Genomic DNA, 27,220 nt, shown 5'->3' with positions numbered 1-27,220 from the left:
CTTAAGTACTCTGGGATGCAGACCATCAGGCCCTGGGGATTTATCAGCCTTCAGTCCCATCAGTCTACCCAAAACCATTTCCTGCCTAATGTGGATTTCCTTCAGTTCCTCCATCACCCTAGGTTCTCCAGCCCCTAGAACATTTGGGAGATTGTGTGTATCTTCCTCAGTGAAGACAGATCCAAAGTAACGGTTTAACTCGTCTGCCATTTCTTTGTTCCCCAGGACATCTGCTGAAGGGCCTGTTTCAATGTTGTCTGACTATTATCATCAAATGCCCTCCCTTGAACAACAAACTAGTGCTCCTCCATGTTAAACAACACTTGGGAGAGGCAGTGAAAGTCACAATGGCATAACATATGGTGAATTTCAAGGTCCATCAACAATAGTCGAATGGTAAAACAACCAGAGCAACCTTGGATTGAGTCCTGAAATCATTCAAAACGCAGCTGGGGTAGGTAGTGAGTGAAGCAATGAAACGACAAATCTGCTTCACTTTGTCCTCTCCAATCTCACTGGCAGATCCACAAGAGCAATGGTTGAAGTATACAAAACATAAGACTTGTGGAGACAATGTCACATCACAAATGCAGCACCCCCCCCCCCCCCCCCCACCCCAAAGGCACACGTCATTCTTGCTTGAAAAAATAGTGGAATTTTCAATGTAAATAAAAAGATTAAAACTGTAGGCAATACTCCTGATGTAGTCTTACAACAGCCGTAGAAATTGCCTTCTTTTGTGACCTTGGCAACAAAGATAATCACCTCTCTGGCTTCCAAATTACATCCTGTACCACTATGTTCCATCGCAGGCAACTGGATCTCTCAGCTGAGCAGCATTTGTACGTTTCCCTCCATGATACTAAGCTGGGGGTAGTGTGAATTGTGAGGAAGGTGCCATAAGGCTGCAGGGTGACTTGGACAGGTTGTGTGAGTGGGCGGATACATGGCAGATGCAGTTTAATGTAGATAAGTGTGAGGTTATTCACTTTGGAAGTTAGAATAGAAAGGCAGAATATTATCTGAATGGTGTCAAGTTAGGAGGAGGGGGAGTTCAACGAGATCTGGGTGTCCTAGTGCATCAGTCAATGAAAGGAAGCATGCAGGTACAGCAGGCAGTGAAGAAAGCCAATGGAATGTTGGCCTTCGTAACAAGAGGAGTTGAGTATAGGAGCAAAGAGGTCCTTCTACAGTTGTACCGGGCCCTGGTGACACCGCACCTGGAGTACTGTGTGCAGTTTTGGTCTCCAAATTTGAGGAAGGATATTCTTGCTATGGAGGGCGTGCAGCGTAGGTTCACTAGGTTAATTCCCGGAATGGCGGGACTGTCGTATGTTGAAAGGCTGGAGCGATTGGGCTTGTATACACTGGAATTTAGAAGGATGAGGGGGGATCTTATTGAAACATATAAGATAATTAGGGGATTGGACACATTAGAGGCAGGAAACATGTTCCCAATGTTGGGGGAGTCCAGAACAAGGGGCCACAGTTTAAGAATAAGGGGTAGGCCATTTAGAACGGAGATGAGGAAGAACTTTTTCAGTCAGAGAGTGGTGAAGGTGTGGAATTCTCTGCCTCAGAAGGCAGTGGAGGCCAGTTCGTTGGATGCTTTCAAGAGAGAGCTGGATAGAGCTCTTAAGGATAGCGGAGTGAGGGGGTATGGGGAGAAGGCAGGAACGGGGTACTGATTGAGAGTGATCAGCCATGATCGCATTGAATGGCGGTGCTGGCTCGAAGGGCTGAATGGCCTACTCCTGCACCTATTGTCTATTGTCTATTACAACAATCATTTCTGTTTATTACTTCTCACACAGTGGATAACCTCACATTTTCCCAAATTATAACTCCAATTTTATGTTCATGTGCTTATTAATATGTTTCCTTTTGTGATCTTTGAGTGTCCTCCTCACAGCTTGCTTTCTTACCTATCCATGTATCATCATAAAATCTCCATGCATTGTATCCTGTCCCTTCATCAAAGTCATTAATATAGATAGTAAAATCAAGTTTATTGTCAGATGCACAAGCAGGGTCAGGTACAGGTGCAATGGAAATCTTGCTTGCAGCAGCATTACAAGCACTTAGACTCAAACAACATTAAAAAAACATAATTTATACATCAATTAAACAGAGTCCACCAGATGGTAAAAAGATAAGGGAAGTTCTGCGTTTCGTTTTAAGAAATTAACCAGCAGAGATGAAAGAAGTAGGGTTTTGGGTTTAGTCAGAGAGGATTTCTATGGTAGCAATCACAATTCAGTTGGAGTTAGTGTAATAGTGGACCAGGAAAAAGAGAAATATATACATAAAATATACGTAAAAGTTGTAAATTATGTAAAGTGCCAAAGATAAATATTGTTTTGATGAATTATTTAAAATGTTGAACTTGACAGAACTCAACAACTTTATGAATGAGAGTTACTGAAAATATCCAAGACATTGAGTTATAGAGCAATACAGTAGAGAAATAGTTTGTTTGGCCTGTTAAGTCAGTGCCCATTTACATTAATCCTGCATTAATCCTATTTTTTATTAGAACAACGTACAGCACAGGAACAGGCCCTTCGGCCCTCAATGTCTGTGTCGAACATGTTGCCAAGATAAACTAATCTTGCGAGCACATGAACTATATCCCTCCATTCCTCGCATATCCATGTGTCCATCTTAAAGCCTGCCACATTCTCCCTCCCATATCCCAACAACCCCTCCGGTCTATCACACATCTACACAGTAGGAGCAAATTGCAATAGCCAATTGATCCACCAACCTTCACATCTTTAGGATGTGAGACGAAACTGGAGCACGTGTAAGAATCCCACAGGGTTACAGGACGATTGTGCAACCATCATATAGACAACACTGAAGGCCACATAAGAAGTCTGCTCTTCCATCATAGACGAGGCCCTCACACGGGTCTCCTCAGTATCCCATGGCTCCGCTCTTGGTCCCCTCCACTCAGTCACAACAGGGACCGAGTCCCCCTCGTCCTCATCTTTCACCCCATCAGCAGTCGCACACAGCACATAATTCTCCGACTTTTTTGCCAACGGGATCCCACCACTAGCCACGTCTTCCCACCCCTTTCCGCTTTCCACAGAGACCGTTCTCTCCGCAACTCCCTGGTTAACTCATCACTTCCCACCCAATCCACGCCCTTCCCAGTTACTGTGCCCTGCAACTGTAGGAGATGCAATATCTGTGCCTATACCACCTCCCTCGAACCCATCCAAGGACCCTGACAGTCCTTTCAGGTGAGGCAGAGGTTCATTTGCAGCTCCTCCAACCTCATCTACTGGATCCGCTAATCCAGGTTTTTATCAGCGAGACCAAGCGCAGGCTCGACGATCGTTTCACTGAACACCTCTGCTCAGTCCACCTAGGCCTATGCGATCTCCCGGTTGCCAAACTCTTTAACTCCCCCTCCCATACTGACCTTTCTGCCCTGGACCTCCTCCACTGTCAGTGAGGACCATAGCAAATTGGAGAAGCAGCACCTCATATTTCACTTGAGCAGCTAATAACCCAGTGGTATAAAAATAATTTCTCTAACTTCAAGAAACCGTTGCTTTCCCTCTCTCTCCGCCCCTCCCCCACCCTAGATCTTTGACTAATTTCACTGTCCTTCTGATTAATTTTACTGATTGTATGCCTCCTTGTCACCTTTTCCTCAGCTTTCCATTCTCAATTTCCTTATCATCGTCTGCTTTGATCTGTCGTTTTCACACATTACCCCTCCATATCTCTAGACCCTCTCCTCTGACTCTCAGTCTGAAGAAGGGTCCTTACCCGAAACGTCAGCCATTCCTTCTCTCCAGAGATGCTGCCTGTCCCACTGGGTTACTCCAGCATATTGTGTCTATCTTCGGTGTCAACCTGCAGTTCCTCCCTACACATTTAAGATCAGTTTAAGAAGATAACTGCAGATGCTGGTACAAATCGAAGGTTTTTATTCACAAAATGCTGGAGTAACTCAGCAGGTCGGGCAGCATCTCGGGAGAGAAGGAATGGGTGACGTTTCGGGTCGAGACCCTTCTTCAGACTGAGCATTTAAGATCAGAACTGAACTTTGATCTCTGGTGCTGTGAGGCAGAGCAGTTCTATGAGACAAAGTGCCATCGTGAAACCCAGTAAGTACACCTTTTTGTATTTTTGCCAAATATTCATATGCTTTGTGGTTTTTCTTTCGCTCTTATCTAACATGTTGTTTTGCAATCAGTGGTTTCAATTTATTTCTTGCTTGGCAGCATTAAGCTTTGCAAATCTTATTCTCAGGTTTTAGTTATATTCTAACAAGTTGATGAATTCACACGAAGGGGTGTTGTTTAGGCTCGTAATTTGCTTAATTTACAGTTTTAAACTGATATAACACTGTACCTTTATTAGATACAAGGAACAGCAGATGCTGAAGTCTTGATCCTTTGTGTCTTGAGCAAAACAGAGAGTCCATCAGTCTGATGAAGGGTTCCGACCCAAAATGTCACCTATCCATTCCCTCCATAGAAGCTGCCTGACCCACTGAGTTACTCCAACACTGTTTTGCACTGTATCTTTATTAATCTTGGTGCTCATTCATACATTGGAGTGAGATACTACCTCCGTCAAAATTATTAAATGACATTTATGAAAGCCAAGCCAACTAAAAAAAGTGAAAGGAGCCCTCTTGAGTCTTTCTGCTGACTTAATGGGTCGAGGATCCACAAACCCTATTCATCCCTATTGTAAATTTCCCCGGTGTGCGACAAATAAAGGAATATAGATGGTTTTGGAGACAGTCAAAAACCTCAAATTCCTGGTGTGCATATCTCCGAAGATTTGTCCTGGATCCAGCACATTGATGCAATCATAAAGAAGCCCATCAACCCCGAGACTTTCTGAAAAGATTAAGGAGATTTGGCATATAAATGAGTACTTTCTTAAACTTCCAGAGGTGTACAGAAGAGAGCATATTGACTGGTTGCATTAAGGCCAGGTTCAGAAGTAGCTTTTTTCCTACAGCCATCAGGCTATTAAATACTACAATCTTCATATGAGCTCCGAACTACATAGACTTGGGGGGAGGGTGGCAGGACATCTATATACTAAAACTCTCGTTTGTTTGTTTGTTTGTTCCCGAACTACAGCCAAACTTATTTTGAGGATGTAACTAGGAAAATTGACAAGGGAGAGTCAGTGGATGTGGTGTACCTCGACTTTCAGAAAGCCTTCGACAAGGTCCCACATAGGAGATTAGTGGGCAAAATTAGGGCACATGGTATTGGGGGTAGGGTACTGACATGGATAGAAAATTGGTTAACAGACAGAAAGCAAAGAGTGGGGATAAATGGGTCCCTTTCGGAATGGCAGGCAGTGACCAGTGGGGTACCGCAAGGTTCGGTGCTGGGACCCCAGCTATTTACGATATACATTAATGACTTAGACGAAGGGATTAAAAGTACCATTAGCAAATTTGCAGATGATACTAAGTTGGGGGGTAGTGTGAATTGTGAGGAAGATGCAATAAGGCTGCAGGGTGACCTGGACAGGTTGTGTGAGTGGGCGGATACATGGCAGATGCAGTTTAATGTAGATAAGTGTGAGGTTATTCACTTTGGAAGTAAGAATAGAAAGGCAGATTATTATCTGAATGGTGTCAAGTTAGGAGGAGGGGGAGTTCAACGAGATCTGGGTGTCCTAGTGCATCAGTCAATGAAAGGAAGCATGCAGGTTCAGCAGGCAGTGAAGAAAGCCAATGGAATGTTGGCCTTCGTAACAAGAGGAGTTGAGTATAGGAGCAAAGAGGTCCTTCTACAGTTGTACCGGGCCCTGGTGAGACCGCACCTGGAGTACTGTGTGCAGTTTTGGTCTCCAAATTTGAGGAAGGATATTCTTGCTATGGAGGGCGTGCAGCGTAGGTTCACTAGATTAATTCCCGGAATGGCGGGACTGTCGTATGTTGAAAGGCTGGAGCGATTGGGCTTGTATACACTGGAATTTAGAAGGATGAGGGGGGATCTTATTGAAACATATAAGATAATTAGGGGATTGGACACATTAGAGGCAGATAACATGTTCCCAATGTTGGGGGAGTCCAGAACAAGGGGCCACAGTTTGAGAATAAGGGGTAGGCCATTTAGAACGGAGATGAGGAAGAACATTTTCAGTCAGAGGGTGGTGAAGGTGTGGAATTCTCTGCCTCAGAAGGCAGTGGAGGCCAGTTCGTTGGATGCTTTCAAGAGAGAGCTGGATAGAGCTCTTAAGGATAGCGGAGTGAGGGGGTATGGGGAGAAAGCAGGAACGGGGTACTGATTGATAGTGATCAGCCATGATCGCATTGAATGGCGGTGCTGGCTCGAAGGGCTGAATGGCCTACTCCTGCACCTATTGTCTATTGTCTATTGTCTAAACCGGTACACGATAGTGCCACAATTTTAGGCCCACCTTACTCACCGTCGTCCCTTTGGTGCTAATGGAAGAAGTTTCATTGAAATCGGTGTTATATTTTTAAAGTTATTCATATTTTAAAGGTTAAATCTATCTTCTAGAGAGGGAGGGGGAGGGAGGGGGCAGGAGGGAGCATAAGGGGTTTGAGGGGGATGGAATGGGGAGGAAGGGGGAAGGGGGAAGGGGGGGAGGGGGAGGGGAGGGGGAGGGGAGGGGGAAGAGGAGGGGGGAGGAGAGGGTGGTGCACCAAGGCAGGAGAGGTTTGGGCCCAACGAGTCCACTTGGTCTAGTATAACAATAAAATACTCTCCACTCTTGATGTCCACTTGGAATGTCAGCCTCAGTTAAACTGACAGTAGAGGTCATACAAGTGAAGCTGGGCCTCAAGGATTTAACAGTAATTGGAGTTGGGTCAATAGGTGAGGGTCATGAGGAACTAGATGGGGTTGACGGAGGGTAGGACATGGAGAAATCAGTGATTGATATATTTTCTATTCTCCTTCATTAACCAGCAATCAAATCTGGCTCTACCTGTATCTTGATAACATTTCATAACAGGCTTGGCCTTGTGAAGCTCATGTTATTGAAGAGGACACAAGACTCTCCAATATGGGCTCACACTTATCAGCGGTAAAAAGCAAGGTACACAAGCAAAGAATAATTATTTTCAGGAAAGGGTAGCTGTAGTGCATATAATGATAACTGTAACTTTAAGAACTGAATACTAGAATGGTATGATTTGTGTCTTGTGATATATTCAATATCTTATCAGTCTCGTGAATATGTGTGAGTATGCGCGGTGTACTTTGCAAAAATAAAGAAGACCCACACTGGCAACAGCGTGTACTGAAAACCTGTGCTTGATTCTATCTACATGCTGAAGCTGTAATATCTTACAATGGTGACGAGGATCGGATAGAGAACTCAACCTTTAAATACAGTACAGGACTGTTTTGCAATATGCAGTATTGTTTAACATTTTAAACAGCAAATACGGAGCTGTGTCACAGTTGTTTGCAAACTGGACACGAAAGGCCACAGAAACATCCATCCATGGGACTGTAGTTTAAAACGGCCACTGTACAATTTGTCTAGAGTTTGGCAGGCTATCTTTGTGTTGTGTCTACGTGGCAAGATGGTGTCCTTGGGATACATGGGCCGACTAGGGACTTTCAACAAGAACCATGAATCTTTTACCTCGTACTGTGAGCGAATGGGAATGGTTTTTATTGCAAATTACATTATTGAAGCTGAAGAAACAGAGGATGATGATCAAGTGCAGGTAAGAGCACAAAACAAGGCCATCCAGGAATGAAAGAAAGCCATTCTATTAACTAAAATTGGTCCTGGGGTTTATGAAACTCTCGCCAACATGCTAGCCCCAGATAAAGTAAGGAATATTTCATTTGAGACTGTTATTGTATTGTATTGTATTTCAAAACTTGACGCTCACTTCAACCCTAAGCCTATAGAGATTGCAGAAAGTTACAAATTTCTCTTAAGAAACCAGAAGTCTGGGTGAGTACATTATCTCATAGAAGAAGTTGTCTCTCCACTGCAATTTTGCGACATTTCTGGATCGAGCTTTACGTGATAGATTTGTATGTGGAATGCTGGATGAGCGAATCCAATCAAAATTACTGAACACACCAGTCCTTACCTTTGATTTGGCATGCATAACTGCTTTGGCCATGGAGATGGCATGTCAAAGTGCATATGAGGTTCGACCAACATATGCTGGCACAGTCAACAGTCAAAAGGCAGTTCCAAAACACAAGCATGACAAGGCAGGGAAAAGGCTTCACAGAAAAGTTCTGGGAAAAGCGCAGATACCCGCTATCGATGCAATGGTCAACACAAAGCAAATATGTGCCAGTTCAAGGGCTCTAAGTTCTACAACGGTCAAAAGAAAGGCCATATTGCATCAGCATGCAGAGCACCATCACAGGACAAAGTAAAACAAAAGGCTTGACAACCTCGACGAACAGTCAATGAGTAAAGAACTTGGACTGTACAGCATCAATACTACAAACGGTGGGTCTGGAAAGGAAGACTTTCAGACAAAGGTCAAAGTGAACAGTCAACACATTACTTTGTATTGCTGCTGATTACACAATTATAAGCAAAGACACCAATGAATCCAAGTTGAGCAACATTACTATCACTGAAACAAACGTTCAGCTGGAAATGTATTCTGGAGAAGTATTGGAGACATGTGGAGAGATAGTTTCTGATGCACAACACAAAAGCAAGACTTTGAAGTTGCCAATAGGTGTCCCAAGTTATATCAATAGGCCAACATTGATGGGCAAAAATTGGCTCCGCTTACTGGAAATGGACTGGAAATCTGTATTCAAAGTCGAAGCGCAAACACAACTGGATCAATTGTTGCAAAAACACCATACTATGTTCAATGACAGCTACGATGGCATAAAGAGTGAGCAGGCACACATCAGGGTTTGACCCGATGTGGAACCAGTCTACTGTAGACCGCGACCAGTGCCATATTCGCTGAAAAGAAAAGTGGAAGCTGAAATCAAAAAGTTGGAACAAAACCGTGTACTGGTTGAAACAGATCATAGTGCTTGGGCTACTCCAATAGTAGTGGTTCCGAAAGTGGGCAACACAGTGAGATTGTGTGGAGACTACAAAGTGACCATTAACCAGGCAGTAGATGATGAACAGTATCCACTACCAACCTCGCAAGATTTATACGCTGAACTTGCTTTTTGTAAGGTATTCTTTAAGCTAGATCTGTCACATGCATATGCTCAGCTAAATGTTGATCGTAAGAGCCAGCAATATCTCACGATAAACACACGCATGGGGCTGTAGTCTGACACAAAACTACCCTATGGTGTGAAGTCAGCATCAAAAATCTTCCAAGCTACAATGGACAATATTCTGCAGGGAACATCACATTGTTTGAGCAATCAAGATGACTTGCTGTTTGCAACTGTTACTGAGGAGGAGAATCTGGAGATACTCAGTGAGTGTTGAAATGGCTTGATGATCACAATATAAAGTTGAAAAGAAGCAAATATGCATTCTTACAGACCGAAGTAGTGTATCTTGGTTTGAAAGTGGATTAACTTAGACTACAACCAGTGAAGGAAAAGATTGAAGCGATAACAAACACACTAACACCACAGAATGTGTCTCAACTCCTCTCCTTCCTGGGTATGGTACATTATTACTTACACTTCTTACCTGAGTTAGCATCAAAGCTAGCTCCTCTTCACAAATTGTTGAAAAAGGATAAAAAATGGGAATGGTCCAAAGAGCAACAAAATGCTTATGATGCATGTAAGAAGAGCTTGATCAGTGATTCATTACCTGTTTACCACGATACAAATTGCGAGCTTGTGATGCGTCTAGTTGTGGGGTAGGAGCTGTGATTTCACATGTAACGGAACATGGACAAGAAAAGCCTATTGCATTTGCATCACGCACACTCACCAAGAGTGAGCGTAATTATGCACAAATTGAGAAAGGAGCCCTTGCTATCATCTTTGGGATCAAGGCATTCCATCAGTTTCTGTTGGGTAGAAAATTCACCCTGGTTACTGATCATAAGCCACTTCTCGCTATTCTTGGTCCTCCATCAGCAGTACCTACAATAGCAGCCTTGAGGATGCAGCACTGGGCAGTTCTCCTGTCACAGTATGACTACAGTAATGAGTACCACAGCTCAAAAGAAAATGGTATCGCTGATGCATTGTCACGTTTGCCTCATGAAGAATCAGATGTGGGCACTGAAGGTGCTATCTATGTCACAGAAATAGTGGACAATTACTTTCCAGTCACAGCAGCTGAAATTGCTGCTGAAACTCAAAAGGGCACAGTGCTAAAACAAGTACACGAACAAACTTTGTGTGGATTATCAGAAATAAAACCATGTTCTAATGGACTGAAACCTTATCACAATAGATGACATGAACTGTCATGTGAGCAAGGATGTATTAAATGGGGTCTCAGAGTTGTAGTACCCAATTGTTTAAGACAAGGATTACTTAAAGAAATCCATAGTGGTACCAGGAGGTACTTGGTAATAATAATAATAATAATACATTTCGTTTGTATAGCGTTTATTCTGGAAACTCAAAGACGCTTTACAGAGTAAGTAAAACATAAAAATAAATAAATAAACAAACAAAAAAGGAAGGATAAGGAGAAGCGACGGTCAGTGGTTGAAGGCAGTGTTGAACAGGTGAGTCTTAAGTGATGTTTTGAATGTGGTGAGTGAGGAGAAATTGGAGAACATGTTAGAAGTGTGCACACAAACTATATGATCCCACAAGGGATGAACCGGTACAAGTGCAAAGCATAGACAAAGAAGCAGATCTATCAGACTTTGGTATTAGATGTAAGAGCAGAATCTCCAAAAAAAGTAGAGACAAAGGTAAATGATCCTGAACTTGAGTCTCCTTTAGAACCACAAGCTGACACTCCCCCTAAACCACTCAGGAGATCAGAAAGAGTCTAATTACATTATTTTACTTTCTAAAATGTAGTGTAGTGTATATATAATGGTAACTTAACTTTAAGAACTGAGTACTAGAATGGTATGCTTTGTGTCACATGATATATTCAATATCTTTTCAGTCTCGTGAATATGTGTGAGAAAATGCAGTGTACTTTGCAAAAATACAGAAGACCCACACTGGCAACAGCATGTACTGAAAACCTGTGCTTGTTTCTATCTACATGCTGAAGCTGTAATATCTCACAGTAGCAAACATTTATAAGAAAATTAATTTTAAAAGAATGTGATATTTGTAAATGATAAAATAATCAAATGTTTAATGTGCTTCAACGGTGAAAGGAACTAATGCTCAATCACATCCCTTTGTTAGTTATGTTATGAGTCATCGCATCGGAAGGAATCTGACACTCGTGAACATTTGATTCTACACTGATCAACCAACCCAATGGCAGCATTTGTCAATGTCTGGAAAAATCTGAAAGATCCTCAAAATGATCCCATCTAATTCAAGTATGGAAAGAAAGATTGCCTTCTGTCATTCTCTTATGTTTAGAGTTCAAGTGTGGCAAATCAACTATGTTCGAGAAATTGCCTTCTATATTTCTACGTGTGAGAGAAAAACACACACGCGCACACACACACCCAGCTTAATTTGGTTTCTAGTTATTGGTGGAACCAACAATAATGATGGAGAGGGAATTTGGTGACAATAATGGCAATCGGTGTCATGGGGAAGTAGGTTGACTAACTTGCTGAGAATGATCACTGCCTGACACTTGGGTGGCAAAATACTTCTTGTCAATAATTATTAATTACACTTTTTGTACCTGAAAATGGTGCTGGAAAATCCATTGAAAGTGGTCTTTTTATCCTATACCAAACACAATCCTGGAAGGTACAGCTAACGTATCGCAAAGAATGTGGTAACATAAGGATAAAGGCAGAGCAGAAGAAAGAAAATTTGTATTTTCTTTAAATAATCCAGCGGAACATACACTTACATGACAAGCATGTCTTGAAACAGTGAAATGAAAATACACCTTATGACACATTTAACCTGCTTTACAGCTTTCTTAGTTCCTCCACTTGTATCATTTTAAATCCAATCCCATGGCCTGGAGCATAACAAACTCAAATGCATATATTTGTCTCCATTATCAGTAATAATGAATTTTCATTTGATCTCTGTGGTTGGACACACTCACAATTATATGAAAACATTGATCTGCGGAATTTTGAAACTCTTTGCTTGGAATCATAATGAAATCCCTTTACTCTTAATAAACTTTACTCTTTATTAAACTATATTTCTGCCATTGTACTATCTATTATACAAGGTTTGATACAATTGTGTTTTTTTTAAATTATTCCCAGATCTTCTAACATTGCATCATCTGAAACCTTGGGAGAATAACACCAATCAATCATTTTAGATTAATTACACAAAAAAAAACTTGGGCCATGTTGCTGATCACAGTCTCATGAAGTTCCATTTCCAATAAAACGTCTTCCTAAAGTGAAACAATTTCCTTATCATGCAATGTGTTTCCTTCGAATCCCAAAGACTTCAAATTAGGAATCTCCTGTTCATAATTTCATGAAATATGTAATGAAGATCTATTTACTATGTCCACTATTACTACAGTTCTATGGGAGATACAGAGACTGAATACGTTAATAGGAAAATAATGTGCAATTGCCCTTATCTTCGTGTATGTTTTGTACATCTATGCTGAAATTTTATTCTTGCACATCAGAAAATATCACAGAACCTTTAATAACCAAGGCTCTCTAACCAGTGCCCAATAAACATATTTTCATCTGTTAACCCCACCAGAGACAGGATTAATGCCATTCAGTACTCACAGGTTTCAAAAGGATTTATAATAAAGATTTTTCATTTATATTTCATTCCCCTTCAGAACCTCAGGGTCACACAAAGCTGTTTACAACAAATGAAGATTGCAGAAAATGCGCCAGTCAGTTTGGAGACTCGAGAGGCTGCCAATGCTGAAGGCTGGAGCCTCAGAAGGCAGTGGAGGCCAATTCTCTGAATGCATTCAAGAGAGAGCTAGATAGAGCTCTTAAGGATAGCGGAGTCAGGGGGTATTGGGAGAAGGCAGGAACGGAGTACTGATTGAGAATGATCAGCCATGATCACATTGAATGGTGGTGCTGGCTCGAAGGGCCGAATGGCCTACTACTGCACCTATTGTCTATTGTCTATTTTCTAAAAAAACAATCTACTGGAGGAACTCAGCAGGTCAAGCAGCTTCTGTGGAGGGTAATAGGAAATCAACATTTGGATCGAGACCCTTCATCTGGACAGTGAATTTGTATTCTGAGAGCTCCCATATATAGCAATGACATGAGAGACCAGTTCACATGTTTTGAAGGTGTTGGTCCGTGGATTGGCCAGGATAACAGAGAAAACTTACTTCTTTAGATCTTATAGAAACATATAAAATTCTTAAGGGGTGGAGAGGCTAGATGCGGGAAGATTGTTCCCAATGTTGGGGAAGTCCAGAACTAGGAGTCACAACTTAAGGATAAGGGGGAAGTCTTTTAGGACCGAGATGAGAAAACATTTCTTCACACAGAGAGTGGTGAGTTTGTGGAATTCTCTGCCACAGAAGGTAGTTGAGGCCAGTTCATTGGCTATATTTAAGAGGGAGTTAGATGTGGCCCTTGTGGCTAAAGGGATCAGGGGGTATGGAGAGAAGGCAGGTACAGGTTACTGAGCTGGATGATCAGCCATGATCATATTGAATAGCGTTGCAGGCTCGAAGGGCTGAATGGCCTACTCCTGCACCTATTTTCTATGTTTCTATGTTTCCTTTTAAAATGCTACGGGACCACTTACAACCATCTGAGAGTACAGGGGGTTTTCATTCAATGACATACAAAAACACCTTTGACAGTGTATCATCCCCTAAGCACTATGCTGCACTGAAAACTCAAGAATTTGCTTGAACCATACATTTCAAATCAAGAGGCATGTATCATATCATTTAATCATAGCTGATACTGTTGGAAAAATAGAAGCTGTTCATCCATTTAGCTGGGTCTCAATTTAAACTCCAGTTCAGAGATGAACAGACAATTTATTCCTCAAAACATTATCCAGTCACCCTTCAGTTAATCATTCATTAATTTGAGAGCTATGTGATATTAAATGAGCTACTCAAAATCTGGAACGGTTTTGATTAAGAAAGTAAGAAAATGTCTTCATCATCAGAGGAGTAAGTGATCAGAGGGCATAGGTTAATAGCAATTAGGAAAAGGTGCAGAAGTGACAAGGAAAAAACCCATTACTGATAAAGATAATAGAATATGATTAATTGCTCTGAAAATAATATTAAGTAAATGCTTAAAGTGCAAATAAAATCAGGGTTTTGGATATCGAGTGCAGTATCAGGATTAATCTGTCAGCATGTTCAAAGAATTATTGCAGGCATAAAGGGATTCATAGCTTCGAATGGTGCATTATCACGAATGATGCTCAACGATTATGCAACGTATGAATACTTAGCTGATACCACTCACACCCAGCCAGTAGGTCCATACAGAAGCTCTCCTTAGCTGAAGCAGACAAGCCAGTGAGTGGATTTCCATGACTACACAATATAGCATGCAAAAAAGGACATGATGCAATTCAAACCTTCTGCTCTGTCCCCAAGCTCGTCATTGAATCCAGGCAGATCCCTGGTTCAAATATATTTAATCTCTGGCCTTGTCAGTTGGTGCCGCTATTTCAGTCTCATTCATTTGAATGGGCTGCCAACTTTAATAAAGAGGGGGCTCTTTGTATTTAACATCATCTACTGCACCCGGTGTTTCCAACCTCATCTATTGCTTCCAGTGTTCCCGATGTGGGCTCCTGTACATCGGCAAGACCGCAGACTCGGCAATGTTTCGCCGGACACTAACGTTCAGTCCGCCAGGACATGTGGGATCTCCAGGTTGCTAACCATTTCAATGCCCAACCCAACTATACAGGATGAATGCTTAAAGCACATGGGGTCTGGTCCAGTGAGATGTGATGGCAGCTTGCCTCTTCACAAGGCCAGGGTCAATTTCCTGGAGTGTAGGTTTGAAATTAAAGGCAAATTATTGAACTGGTTGACGGCAGAAAGCAGAATAGGAATAAGGGTATTGGAAGTATGTGATGCATGGTATCTCACAAGACATGCTACTTATTGATGACATTGATTACATATCAGTAACTATGCTCCACAGATTGGTGGTATAGTAAATAGCAGATATAAATACAAAGAATTTGTGGATCAATTAAATGTGCATGTGAAGCGGTGACAGATTTCAGCCAAGGCATGAGTGAGATCAACAAAAAGAAATTGGAGTTTGTACGTTCTGCCTGTGACCACGTGGGTTTTCTCTGGGTGCTCTGGTTTCCTCTCACATTCCAATGTGCAGGTTTGTAGGTGAACCGGCTTCTGTAAATTATCCCTGGTGTGTAGGATAGAACGAGTGCACGGGTGATCATTCATCAGCGAGGACTCGGTGGGCTGATTGGTCGGAGAACTGGGAAGGGGGAGGGATGGAGAGAGGGGGAAAGCAAGGGATCCTTGAACTTAGAGGTCAACATTCATACCGCTGAGATTTAAGCTGCCCAAGCAGAATACGAGGTGCTGTTCCTCCAATTTGCACTGGGCCTCACTCTGACAATGGAGTTCAGGCCCATGCCAGAAAGGTCAGTGTGGGAATGGGAGGGGGAGTTAAAGTGTTTATCAACCAGGAGATCAGGTAGGTTTAGGCAAACTGAGTGGAGCTGTTCAGCGAAATGATCGCTGATCCTGCGCTTGGTCTCACCGATATATAGAAGCCCACATCTGGAACAGCAGATACAGTAGATAAGGTTGGAGGAGGTGCAAGCGAACCTCTGCCTCATCTGAAAATACTGTTGGGATCCTTGGACGAAGTCGAGGGGGGAGGTATAGGGACAGGTATTGCATCTCCTGCGGTTGCTGGGGAAAGTACCTGGTGGTGGGAAGGAATGAGTTCCCAGTTCCCAGCTCTCCGACCAGTCCGACTGTTCCTCTGAGTACAATGTATCTCTGTCTGCTTTGTTGTCACCTTCACCTAGCTAACAATGGTCTATTCTACATCTTCCTTGATCTGCATCACTTTTGATCTCTTACACTTCCTTATCTCTGTAACTCCCTCTCCCCTGACACTCTGTCTGAAGAAGGGCCTCGACCCAAAACGTCACCCATTCCTTCTATCCAGACATGCTGCCTGTCCCGCTGTTACTCCAGCATTTTGTGTCTATCTTTGGTGTAAACCAGCATCTGCGGTTCCTTCCTCGACAACCTGAAACATTAACTCTGCCTTGTCAATAGTCAATAGTCAATTTTCCTTGCAATGCTACCAGACTTGCTGAATGTTTCCAAATTTTGTATTTTAACTTCCAGGGTCTGCAGTGTATGTTTAACACACTTCCACATAGAGAGGTAAGAAACGTGAAACTCTGTCTTACAAGAAGAGTCAACAATAATTCAACTCGTAATTTTAGATTTGACTTGCATTACTTATTAGCTGTTGGAGTTGTGTCGTAAACCAACCATTTCCTTGAATGGCAGGGAGGTCCGAATGGATCCTGTTTCTGACTCTCACCAACCTCTTGTGGTTTCCCCAAAAGAAAGTCCAATTCTATTTTAAATAAATCTATTGTTGGAGACAGTGAGACAGAGCAAGGCCACATGCAAACGATAGTAGCAGCACCTCATATTCGCCTCTAGCCTATAACCCAAACAGTATGAACATTGAATTCTTCAATTTTAAGTAACAGCCGCTTCCACCTCTCTCTTTCATGCACTGCCTACACATTTCCCCCACTATCCCGCCCATATTTTCTCTCACTATCAACCCTCCCATCATTGCCCCTTCCACCTACATCCCTCCCTCTAGCTTTACGTTTCACCCCATATCTCCTTATCTGAAAACCTTTTGTCTCCTCTTCCTCTCCAGCCATTGTCCACCTATCTACTAACCAACCCTCCCTCATGTGTTTCCACCTGTCAATTAACATATAACATATAACAACTACAGCATGGAAACAGGCCTGTCCGGCCCTACCAGTCCACGCCGACCATTCTCCCTGACCTAGTCTCATCTACCTGCACTCAGACCATAACCCTCTAATCCCCTCTTATCCATATACCTATCCAATTTACTCTTAAATAATAAAATCGAGCCAGCCTCCACCACTTCCACCGGAAGCCCATTCCATACAACCACAACCCTCTGAGTAAAGAAGTTCCCCCTCATGTTACCCCTAAACCTTTGTCCCTCAATTCTGAAGCTATGTCCCCTTGTTGGAATCTTCCCCACTCTCAAAGGGAAAAGCCTACCCACGTCAACTCTGTCCGTCCCTCTCAAAATTTTAAAAACCTCTATCAAGTCCCCCCTCAACCTTCTACGCTCCAAAGAATAAAGACCCAACCTGTTCAACCTCTCTCTGTAGCCTAAGTGCTGAAACCCAGGCAACATTCTAGTAAATCTCCTCTGTACCCTCTCCATTTTGTCGACATCCTTCCTATAATTTGGCGACCAGAACTGCACACCATACTCCAGATTCGGCCTCACCAATGCCCTGTACAATTTCAACATTACATCCCAACTTCTATACTCGATGCTCTGATTTATAAAGGCAAGCATACCAAACGCCTTCTTCACCACCCTATCCACATGAGATTCCACCTTCAGGGAACAATGCACAGTTATTCCCAGATCCCTCTGTTCCACTGCATTCCTCAATTCCCTACCATTTACCCTGTATGTCCTATTTTGATTTGTCCTACCAAAATGCAGCACCTCACACTTATCAGCATTAAACTCCATCTGCCATCTTTCAGCCCACCCTTCCAAAAGGCCCAAGTCTCTCTGTAGACTTTGAAAATCTACCTCACTATCAACTACTCCACCTATCTTAGTATCATCTGCATATTTACTAATCCAATTTGCCACACCATCATCCAGATCATTAATGTAAATGACAAACAACAGTGGACCCAACACAGATCCTTGGGGCACTCCACTAGACACTGGCCTCCAACCTGACATACAATTGTCAACCGTTACCCTCTGGTATCTCCCATTCAGCCATTGTTGAATCCATCTTGCAACCTCACTATTAATACCCAACGATTTAACCTTCTTAATCAACCTTCCATGTGGAACCTTGTCAAATGCCTTACTGAATTGTCTGGCATTGTCTCGGCCTCATCTCTTTTCCAGCTTGTTCTCCCCAAGGTCCGGACCCAAACGTCACCAATGTCCTCCAGAGATGCTGTCTACTCCACTGAGTTACTCCATCAAAAAGCGCCTCTCCTATTGAAATCTGCTTTCCTTCCTAGTAAATGTTTATAACCATTATCATCACTTACATGATGCATTAATAATTGTTTAATTTATTCTTGGCACATTATACTTTCCAGTATTTAATCATACATTATATTACACAATACCTTCTCCAGGCAAATTAATATCTCATGTATTTCATCAGTAATCTTCTCCCTTTCTAGTTTCTCTGTTGACAATAAAGACTGCTTGGCCTTTCATAAGGAAAAACACAATGTTTTTTTATATCAGTGTTAGATGATGCTCGACATATCTGTTGACATGAAATTTGCTGATAGGGAACACTATGAATTATGTAATCTTACAAACTGACTCACTTTATATCTGGGCAGTCCTTTCTGCGATGTGTTTACCGCAGAGCAAAAAGATTATATCATCAGTAGTTAAAGACCAATCTTTTCAGTCAATGATGCAAAGCTATACCCCAGGGAAGAGTGAGCTAAACTCAACACTTTAAAAAACATAAAAATGTCTGTGTCAATGTTTGCAAGATAAAACAGTCATCCACTGTGTTTGTGCATTTAAGCATGCAAGATAATGTGATCTATCAACTCAAAAATGTTATGGGAAATCCTTTCATTCAGCATTTAAAAAATAAATGCAATTTGTGTTTAATTTAGGATATGTCGAAAAGCCTTTTTCCCCATGGAAATATCAGCTAATTGACTCACAACGGATGGCACAATGCCACTGGTTGAATGGTTTTGATTGAATTTCTCAGGAAAAAAAAATGGCAAATGCTGAAAACATTGACAGAGGGACAGGAGACCAATTGACATTTAGATAAAACCTGTTATATTGCAGATACTTCCCTTCATCTGAAGTGTATGAATTATTGGCAAATGGCCCCACTGTCCTTCTCTGTGGCTCACCACCATTGTTGAATGAATGGTTCTCTTTCTTGCATCTGATCTGAATGCTTGAGCAGGGAGGTTTTGGGTCAATAGAATTTGTTTATAAGGCAAAGTTCGAAAACAAGTAAGGGGCTGTGCAGTGGCGCAGCGGTGGAGCCACTGCCTAACAGTGCCAGCGATCCGGATGCGACCCAGACCTCAGGTGCTGTTTGTGCAGAGTTTGCAAGTGCTCCAGTTTCTTCCCACATTCCACAGACGTGCAGGTTTGTAGGTTAACGGGCTTCTGTAAATTGCCCCTGGTCTAGGATGCGAAAGTGGGATAACATAGGACTAGTGTACGGGTGATCGCTGGTCGGTGTGGACTCGATGGTCTGAAGGGCCTGTTTCTATGCTGTATCTCTAAACTAAACTAAAATAGAAAGTGATGCAATTGGTAGCTGGATAAATAATTTGTTGTTTCATAACAATAAGTATGCAGTTTAACAGATTAACCATGTTGTTAGAACTATGGAGACACAAGGAACTGCAGATGCTGGTTTATTATTTTTAAAAGGCACAAAGTGCTGAAGTAACTCAACGGGTCAATTTTGCCGGGACACAGTCTGAAGATGGGTCCCAACCCGAAAAGACTCCTATCCATGTTCTCCAAAGATGCTGTCTGGCCTGTTGAGTTATTTCAGCACTTTGTCTCTCTTTTTGTCAAAACTGAGGTCAAAACTGTAATCCCGATATCCTAACTTTGACCTTGTACTTTTTAAAATCTGCACTTTCTCTGAAGCCATTACATTGTGTTCTGCACTCTGATATGTTTCACGTTAGACTACCTGTTGTAATTGTGAATGATTTGAATTGCCTGGATAGCATGCAAAACAATGTTTCTATCTTGGTAGACATCAACAATAATAAACCAATGCCAGTACCAATCATTGTGGAAGAGAGAAACACAAATTAATATTTTAAGTAAATACCCTTTCATCTGAATCTCTAAGGCACAGATAACTTTGCCAACCAGACAAAAATAACTACGTCAACGATGTTAAAAATGGTTCATATGTTTCCAAATACACAGGACAAGATGTTAGAAATCCAAAGTGCCAAATGTCAACTTGCTCCCGGTGGTGATGGGAGGCTTATGCACTCACCTATGCTCCTCCGATGTTGAGAAAGGCTAGGCAGACACGTCATTGGGGTTATCAAGTGGGCACCTACTTCCATCGACGTTTCGCTGATTGGACCCACGACGTCTCCAGTAGGCTCAGCAGTGCATTCTGGCGTCCCAGAACCACCCCCCTCTGCATCTGCCTAGCCGGCTTATTTGGGAGACCAGATGGGGTCTTTCCTCTTCAGCCAGTAAATTAATGAGAATAGCAATATGGATGTGAAGGGTTTAGAGGGGAATGGGCCAAATGCGAGAAAATGAGATGCCCAGAATGCCAACTTGGTCAACATGGACAGGGTGGGCTGAAGGGTCTGTTTTTATGTAGTATAGCTCCACGACTAATAAAACATTTAAAAATAATAATTATACTCTAATTTCTGACTAATTGGTTCAGTGAATGCTGCGGCCTTCTCCAGATTACACTTTCAATACTGTGCTGTATCGTTTGGGTAACAGTTTACGCATTTTCACAACAGTATGAATTCCTATAGTTTTACCAATTCCTCACATTGAAATAAATTCCTGATAAAGTCTGAAAAGGTTTTTCAAAGTATTTTAATCTAGTGTCCTCCATTTACAATATGATCCATTTAAATTGGCCAATTGTCAGAAGATACTGAATGGATGGCAAGAAACCATATCCTCCAAATGACCAATGAGCCTGTTTCAGTATTCAGTAAGGTCATATTGCAACAACACTTTACCGCCTTTTTTTCCATTTCCCTTGACACTCCTTTTGAGATCAGAAATACTTAGGTCATCATTAGGGAGAAGATGTACCTCCTCACCAACCACTGTAATATTAGCAAGTCAACATGAGGATCTGCCCGGTAACCTGATTGCTCTGTAAACTTTCTTTTCATGAGCACAGCTTATAAAGTACCAACAAAAACAACCAAGCAGGTTTACAAACTTTGTATGTGAGCTAACAGAAAAATCGTGCATTGATGCAGTTCCCCTTCAATACAATAAATCAGATAATATATCAGATAATAATTCATGATTCCGTGTAACTAGAAAGGAAAACCTCTGCAACTCTCTCCAGGGGATCACAATTCCACACTATTTTTTGAAAATGAAATTGACTTTCCTCTTGTGGATAACAGAGATGCCCTGAACAAGTAATGGCCTCTTTCTCCATGGGATACCCAGGTAGATTGAGGTTCTTAAATTATAAAGTTCCAATGCACAAAAGAAACATCTCGCTTGGTTTACAATTCCTTTGGTGTAGTATGGCAAAAATATGTTTCATAAAGCTTGTATCATTCCTTGCAGGAATGAATAGAAAGTAATTGAGTAAGTTTACTGAGTTCCACTTGACTTTGTCACTGGAAAAATCTATCATTAGTCACACGCTTGAGGGTGCACTTTCTGACTTTTGTACAATTTGCTCACTTCATCGAATTTTCTTTCATGAAATATTTGCATCAGACGAGAAGTTGTCAGAAATGGCAGTAGTAATATCAGTTACAGCTTTCCTTGTAGTTGATGTATCCTCCAATTGATTGCACATTAATTTTACAAATAATAAATTGATCAATCATTTACATTTAACACTAAACTGCCTGGAAATTCATTACATTCAATACTGCTTCCAAATTTCAGTTCAATTTCAGATGGAAGGCTAAAACCACATAATCTACTATACAGCACATTTGCGCAACCAACCAAGTTTATCTTCTAAGTCTAAAGACTGTAAACCATTCTGCATCATAGAGGTGAATTATGCTGGAGATACAAGTATGTTCTTTGTAAGTTTCTGCCTATTTTTGTGCAGCTCACACCTTGGGGATTGGCCCAGTAATTTCCTCTAGTATTTGAACACTCCGCCGCTTTCCAGGACACCAATCGAGATGAACTAATTATCTCGATGTTTAATTATCTCCAGAGATGCTGCCTGGCCCGCTGAGTTACTACAGCACTTTGTGTCTATCCACAGAGCTTAATTGTCACCTCCTCTTATTTATAGTCCACTGTTTGGCCAATCAATAGGATAATCAGTGTCCGATTTGCCTTTTTGATGCTGCTTTGTGCAAGAAACATAGAGTCTGTTAAAACCCCTATGCCTTCATTTTCAGCTGTTTGAGTAACATTCATGGAGCATAAGTATTATGTATTTCAAACCTTACATGTAACACCACACTTAGTTTCAGTAATTGACTGTTGTCAGTTCATACAGTTCAAGCTCCATGTGAAGCACTTTGAACACATAATCTATGCAGACTGCATAATGCACCAGGCAGGAGGTATTGCACTGTGGGATGTGTCATTACTTTTGGATTAGGCATTGAACCAAAGTCTTATTTATGCTCTTGGGTGCAAAATATTATATGGCTCTCCTCAGAGAGGACCACTTTAGCATGTTTATAAATAGGGCTTCTGATGCTTTTGAAATAGAGCACAGTTGTAGAACACCAGGAAGGGAAAAGTCTTATCACCATTTGGAAATGTATTAGTTGGAAAACTACTCTGATTAATTTCACTATTCCTCAACTTCCTTCCATTTCTTTCGTTTGTGGGGATATTAATATTTAATTACATTGTAGATTTCATCAACTGGGAACCAATTTCAAGGAGTCTTAGAGCACAACAGTACCAACTGGATTAAAAGACTTGGTTGATCCCTGAAGCTCCCACGATTAATAAGTATATTTCTGTCAGTGTTAATTTACCTCCTCGCATCCTCTGGGTCACAGCCAGCTCCTAACATTAAAATAAAATATTTTTTTGAAATGTTCTCCTATTTAAAGTGCTTCGCAAGTTTTGCATTGACTTGATTTTTGAAATCTATTTTCATGCAAAGTTTTGGGAGAATTTTCCATTTACCGAGTGTCAGGCAGAAAATTGTAAAGTTTAAGAACTTCCAAATGAAGCCTCTGAGAAATCATCAAACAAAGAATTTTGGTTTAATGTTAATGCTCGCAGTTTCAAATTTTGAAACTATTACTTAACCACCTAAACCTGCACAACACAAAAGCTTTAACAAAGGCCACGTCTCCATGCACAGAGATTGTCCAGCCTTCAAAGAAGCCAGAATGGTGCCTGGATGAGAGGGCTTCAACTACAGAGAGAGTTTGGAAGACTTGGATTGTTTTCTCTCGAACGTCAGAGATTGAGGGGAGACTTGATAAAAGTATATACAATTATGAGAGGCATTGATAGAGACAGTCAGATCCTTTCTCCAAGGGTGGAAATATCCAACATGAAAGGACAAGTTTTTTTACACTGAGAGTGGTGGGGGCCTGGAGCACACTGCCAGGGGTGATGGTGAAGGTAGATATGATAGTGGCATTTAAGAGGCTTTTAGATCGGCACATGGAAGTGCAGGGAATAGAGGGATATGGATCATGTACAGGCAGATGAGATAATTTAACTTGGCATCATGTTTGGCACAAACATCGTGGGCCAAAGCGCCCGTTCCTGTGCTGTATCTAATGTTCTATGATAAAAGTTTAATTACTTGGGAGCAGCAGTGTTACATGGCTAAATATTACTGAGCTTTGAGGTCAAATCTTCTGTTACCCTAAAATTGTTGGCTGTTTGTTTAGGGTTACAGGGTGCAGATTTCCATCTGCCCCATCCCCACCCAGGTCTCCCAGCTGACTAAAGTATCAGTGTTCTATATGAATGAACCTTTGATACAGTCTTTGACATCAACTGACATTCATTAGTACTTAGAACTTGATAAGAATAATAAAACAAAATACCTCAAATGATTTAACATATTAAAAAACACAGTAAAAACAATTAAACCTACATTAATATCAAAACCCATACTGGACTTTTTCTCTTCGGAGTGAACAGTTTGCACAAGATTTAAACCAATACTCACTCAGGGGTAACTTAAGATAGACACAATAATGCTGGAGTAACCCAGCAGGACAGGTTGCAACTCTGGGGAAAAGGGATAGGTGACGTTTTGGGAAGAGACCCTTCTTCATTAAGGGGTAACTTAGAGTGACTAAAACTAACGTCCAGCATGTCTTGTGATGTGGGAGGAAATCCACGTATTAGATTGTACATTCTACAAACCTTGCAATAGAAATATATTCCTCCATAGATCAGGAGATTAAAACTGTGCACAGTGCTCCAGGTGTGACTTCCAAGGGTTGAAGGATGATGTTGATTCTGATCCTATTTGAGTGGTGCCAAGCTGATGGCAGCTTACACTTGGCACACAGTTCATTAGCTTTACACTAGCTATGTCTGGCATATCTCATGCAACCCATTTTATTTGCATGGGATTGCTGACCTGGATCAAAAAGATTCAATACATAGTGAAAATAGTGGGAATGCTTTAAAAAACATTGAGACAGGTACATGGATTTCACAGTTGTAGAGGGATATGGGTCAAACACAGGCCAATGTGGGACTGGGGCAGTTATAAAACTTGATTGTTCATAAGTTCATAAGTCAAAGGTGCAGAATTAGGCCATTGGGCCCATCGAGTCTACTCCAACATTCAATCATGGCTAATCTATCTTTCCCTCTGAACCCCATTCTCCTGACTTTTTTAATATCATTAGATACAACTGTGGATCCAGGTGATTTTAGGATTCTTGGAGCATTGATTGTGAATGGAAACTCGCTGCTACTTCACAATGTCATGATCAGACACTTGCCTAAAGTACTCCCTTACAATTTACACTTGTGAAGTATATTAAAAAAATCAATAATACCTAAAAAAACTTTAAATTAATGAGAATTCTTTGGTTTTTAAAAAAAGTTTCACTGATGTTCCTTGCATTTCATCTTAATGTGAATATTTGCATTTTGCCCCCAAACCTCAATTGAACTTTTCATTTATCTTCACTTTTGCCCCATCACATACCTGCTGAGATTTCAATGCTGTTCATCTTCGTCTGATTGATGCTTATGTTAATGCTGACTTTTCCTTCACTCAGGTCAACCTCCACTGTTCCATAACCTGCGGCGAGTTTACTGAATAAGAGCAAACTGTTGGGATTCCACGTCCGAAACATAAAGCTGACAGAAAACAAATCTTGGTTCATACGTCCAGGCAGTTGCAAATAGCTGCTGCTATTGAAAAAGACAGGGATGGCATGAGATTCCACGCAAGAGAAACTCAAATTACCCTGAAAGACAAAGTGGAAAGGAAACATTAGCGACAAATATGGACCTCGGTTCTCTACATATATAACTTTGTACAAATATACTGCAAATCCACCCCTCCTTCACGCCCATTTTATATCTACTGTGCACCTTTGACCTGCTGTAGGGTGACGCACCTGCCACTGAATAAAAAGTGTAGGAAGGAACTGCAGATGCTGGTTTACACCGAAGATAGACTCAAAAAGCTGGAGTAACTCAGCAGGACAGGCATAAAAATAAATAACTGAATAAAAAGTCGTAGATTCATCTCTCCCCGGAAATCTGTGCAAATTTCTAGCTCGTCATCCCGCTTAAACTGCAGGAGAGAGCTGCACTGTCAGAGGGGACATTAATCAGAGGAGGTTTTTGTCAAAGTGCCCACAGAGACATTTCAAAGGGATTCTGGATGTCCTGACTAATGTAGGTCAGACTTTGCTTCACACAAGTTGACTGACTTGTTTCTTACATTACATTTGTGGCTAAATCTTAAAAGTTATTTGAAGGAAAAAAACTGCACTGCTGGATATTCTGAAATCAAGACAGCAAAAATGCTGCAAGCACTGAGCATCAGTGGAGAGTGGAGAGTTAATCTTTGAGGTCAATGATAGTTCACAAGAATTTCTGAAAGGTCATGATGGAAGGTCATCAACCTGAAACACGAAGAACTGCAGATAATGGTTTACAAAAAAAAGACACAAAGTGCAACCCAAAACATCACTTATTCATGTCCTCCAGAGATGCTGTCTGACCCGCAGAGATACTCCAGTACGTTGAGTCTTTTTCGACTGAAATGTTAACTGTTTCTCTCTTTACAGATGCTGTCTGACCTGCTGATTATTTTCATCAATTTAATTTTTAATTCAAATTTTCCTTACTAGTTGTAAAATGCTTTGGGACATCTTGAGATCATGTCAGATGCTGCAAAAGTTTTCTTTGCTTAGGTTGCAAGGGAACCTGTCAACAGCTCACGGATAGTCAGTCTGACAGTTTAGTTTTGGTTTACGGTTTAGAAATAGTGTGGAAACAGGCCCTTTCGGCCCACCGGGTCCGCGCCGAACAGCGATCCTCGCACCTTAACACTACCAGAGACCCACTAGGGACAATTTTTACATTTACCAAGCCAATTTACCTACAAACCTGTACGTCTTTGGAGTGTGGGAGGAAACCGAAGATCTCGGAGAAAACCCATGCAGGTCACGGGGAGAACGTAAAAACTCTGTACAGGCAGCACCCGTAGTCGGGATCGAACCCGGGTCTCCGGCTCTGCATTCGCTGTAAGGCAGCAACTCTACCGCTGCACCACCGTGCTGCCCAGTGCTGAGGCATATTGTGCAAAACAAATTGAGAAGAACCAGATTGCGGGAGAAGGCAGGAGAATGGGATTGAAAGGGAATGAGAGATCAGCCATGATTGAATGGCGGAGCAGACTCAGTACAACGAACGGCCTAATTCTCCCGGAGACTTTTGAACTTATGAACCAAATTATCACTGATTTTGATCATCTGGCTTAGCACAATAGAGCCTCTGAAGTTTATTTAATGTTTTATCAGCTAGGTCAGTGAACTAGTGTTCATATCACTTTTGTATATTAACTTTGTATTCTTAAATATGGTCAATTGGGGTGGGATGGTGGTTATTGGAACGGCTTGAATATATGTCTTCCTGCTTGGAAAGTACGGCTACTTTGTACCTTTCTCTGGGCAGACAAGCCAAAATCAATTGTCATGTTATCTTTGGGGAGGATTTGCTATTTACTGGACATAAATTGCAACCCAAAACATTGGTTATTCATGTCACACACAAAATTGA

At 41.5% G+C, this 27,220-nt stretch overlaps 1 protein-coding gene across 1 annotated transcript in view; it reads right to left on the bottom strand.

Moving 5' to 3' along the window:
- Positions 1-27,220, bottom strand: part of LOC144604190 (contactin-associated protein-like 2) — a 1,366,128-nt gene that overhangs the window by 717,259 nt on the left and 621,649 nt on the right. Inside the window, exon 8 of the mRNA XM_078418400.1 lies at positions 25,131-25,395. Within this exon, the coding sequence (XP_078274526.1) occupies positions 25,131-25,395 (265 nt within the window). The remainder of the gene's footprint in view (positions 1-25,130; positions 25,396-27,220) is intronic.

The sequence above is a fragment of the Rhinoraja longicauda genome, chromosome 2, assembly GCF_053455715.1.
Source record: "Rhinoraja longicauda isolate Sanriku21f chromosome 2, sRhiLon1.1, whole genome shotgun sequence".
Lineage (NCBI taxonomy): Eukaryota > Metazoa > Chordata > Chondrichthyes > Rajiformes > Arhynchobatidae > Rhinoraja > Rhinoraja longicauda.
Note: the sequence above shows the minus strand (reverse complement) of the source record. Positions and strands in the feature narration are given on the sequence as shown.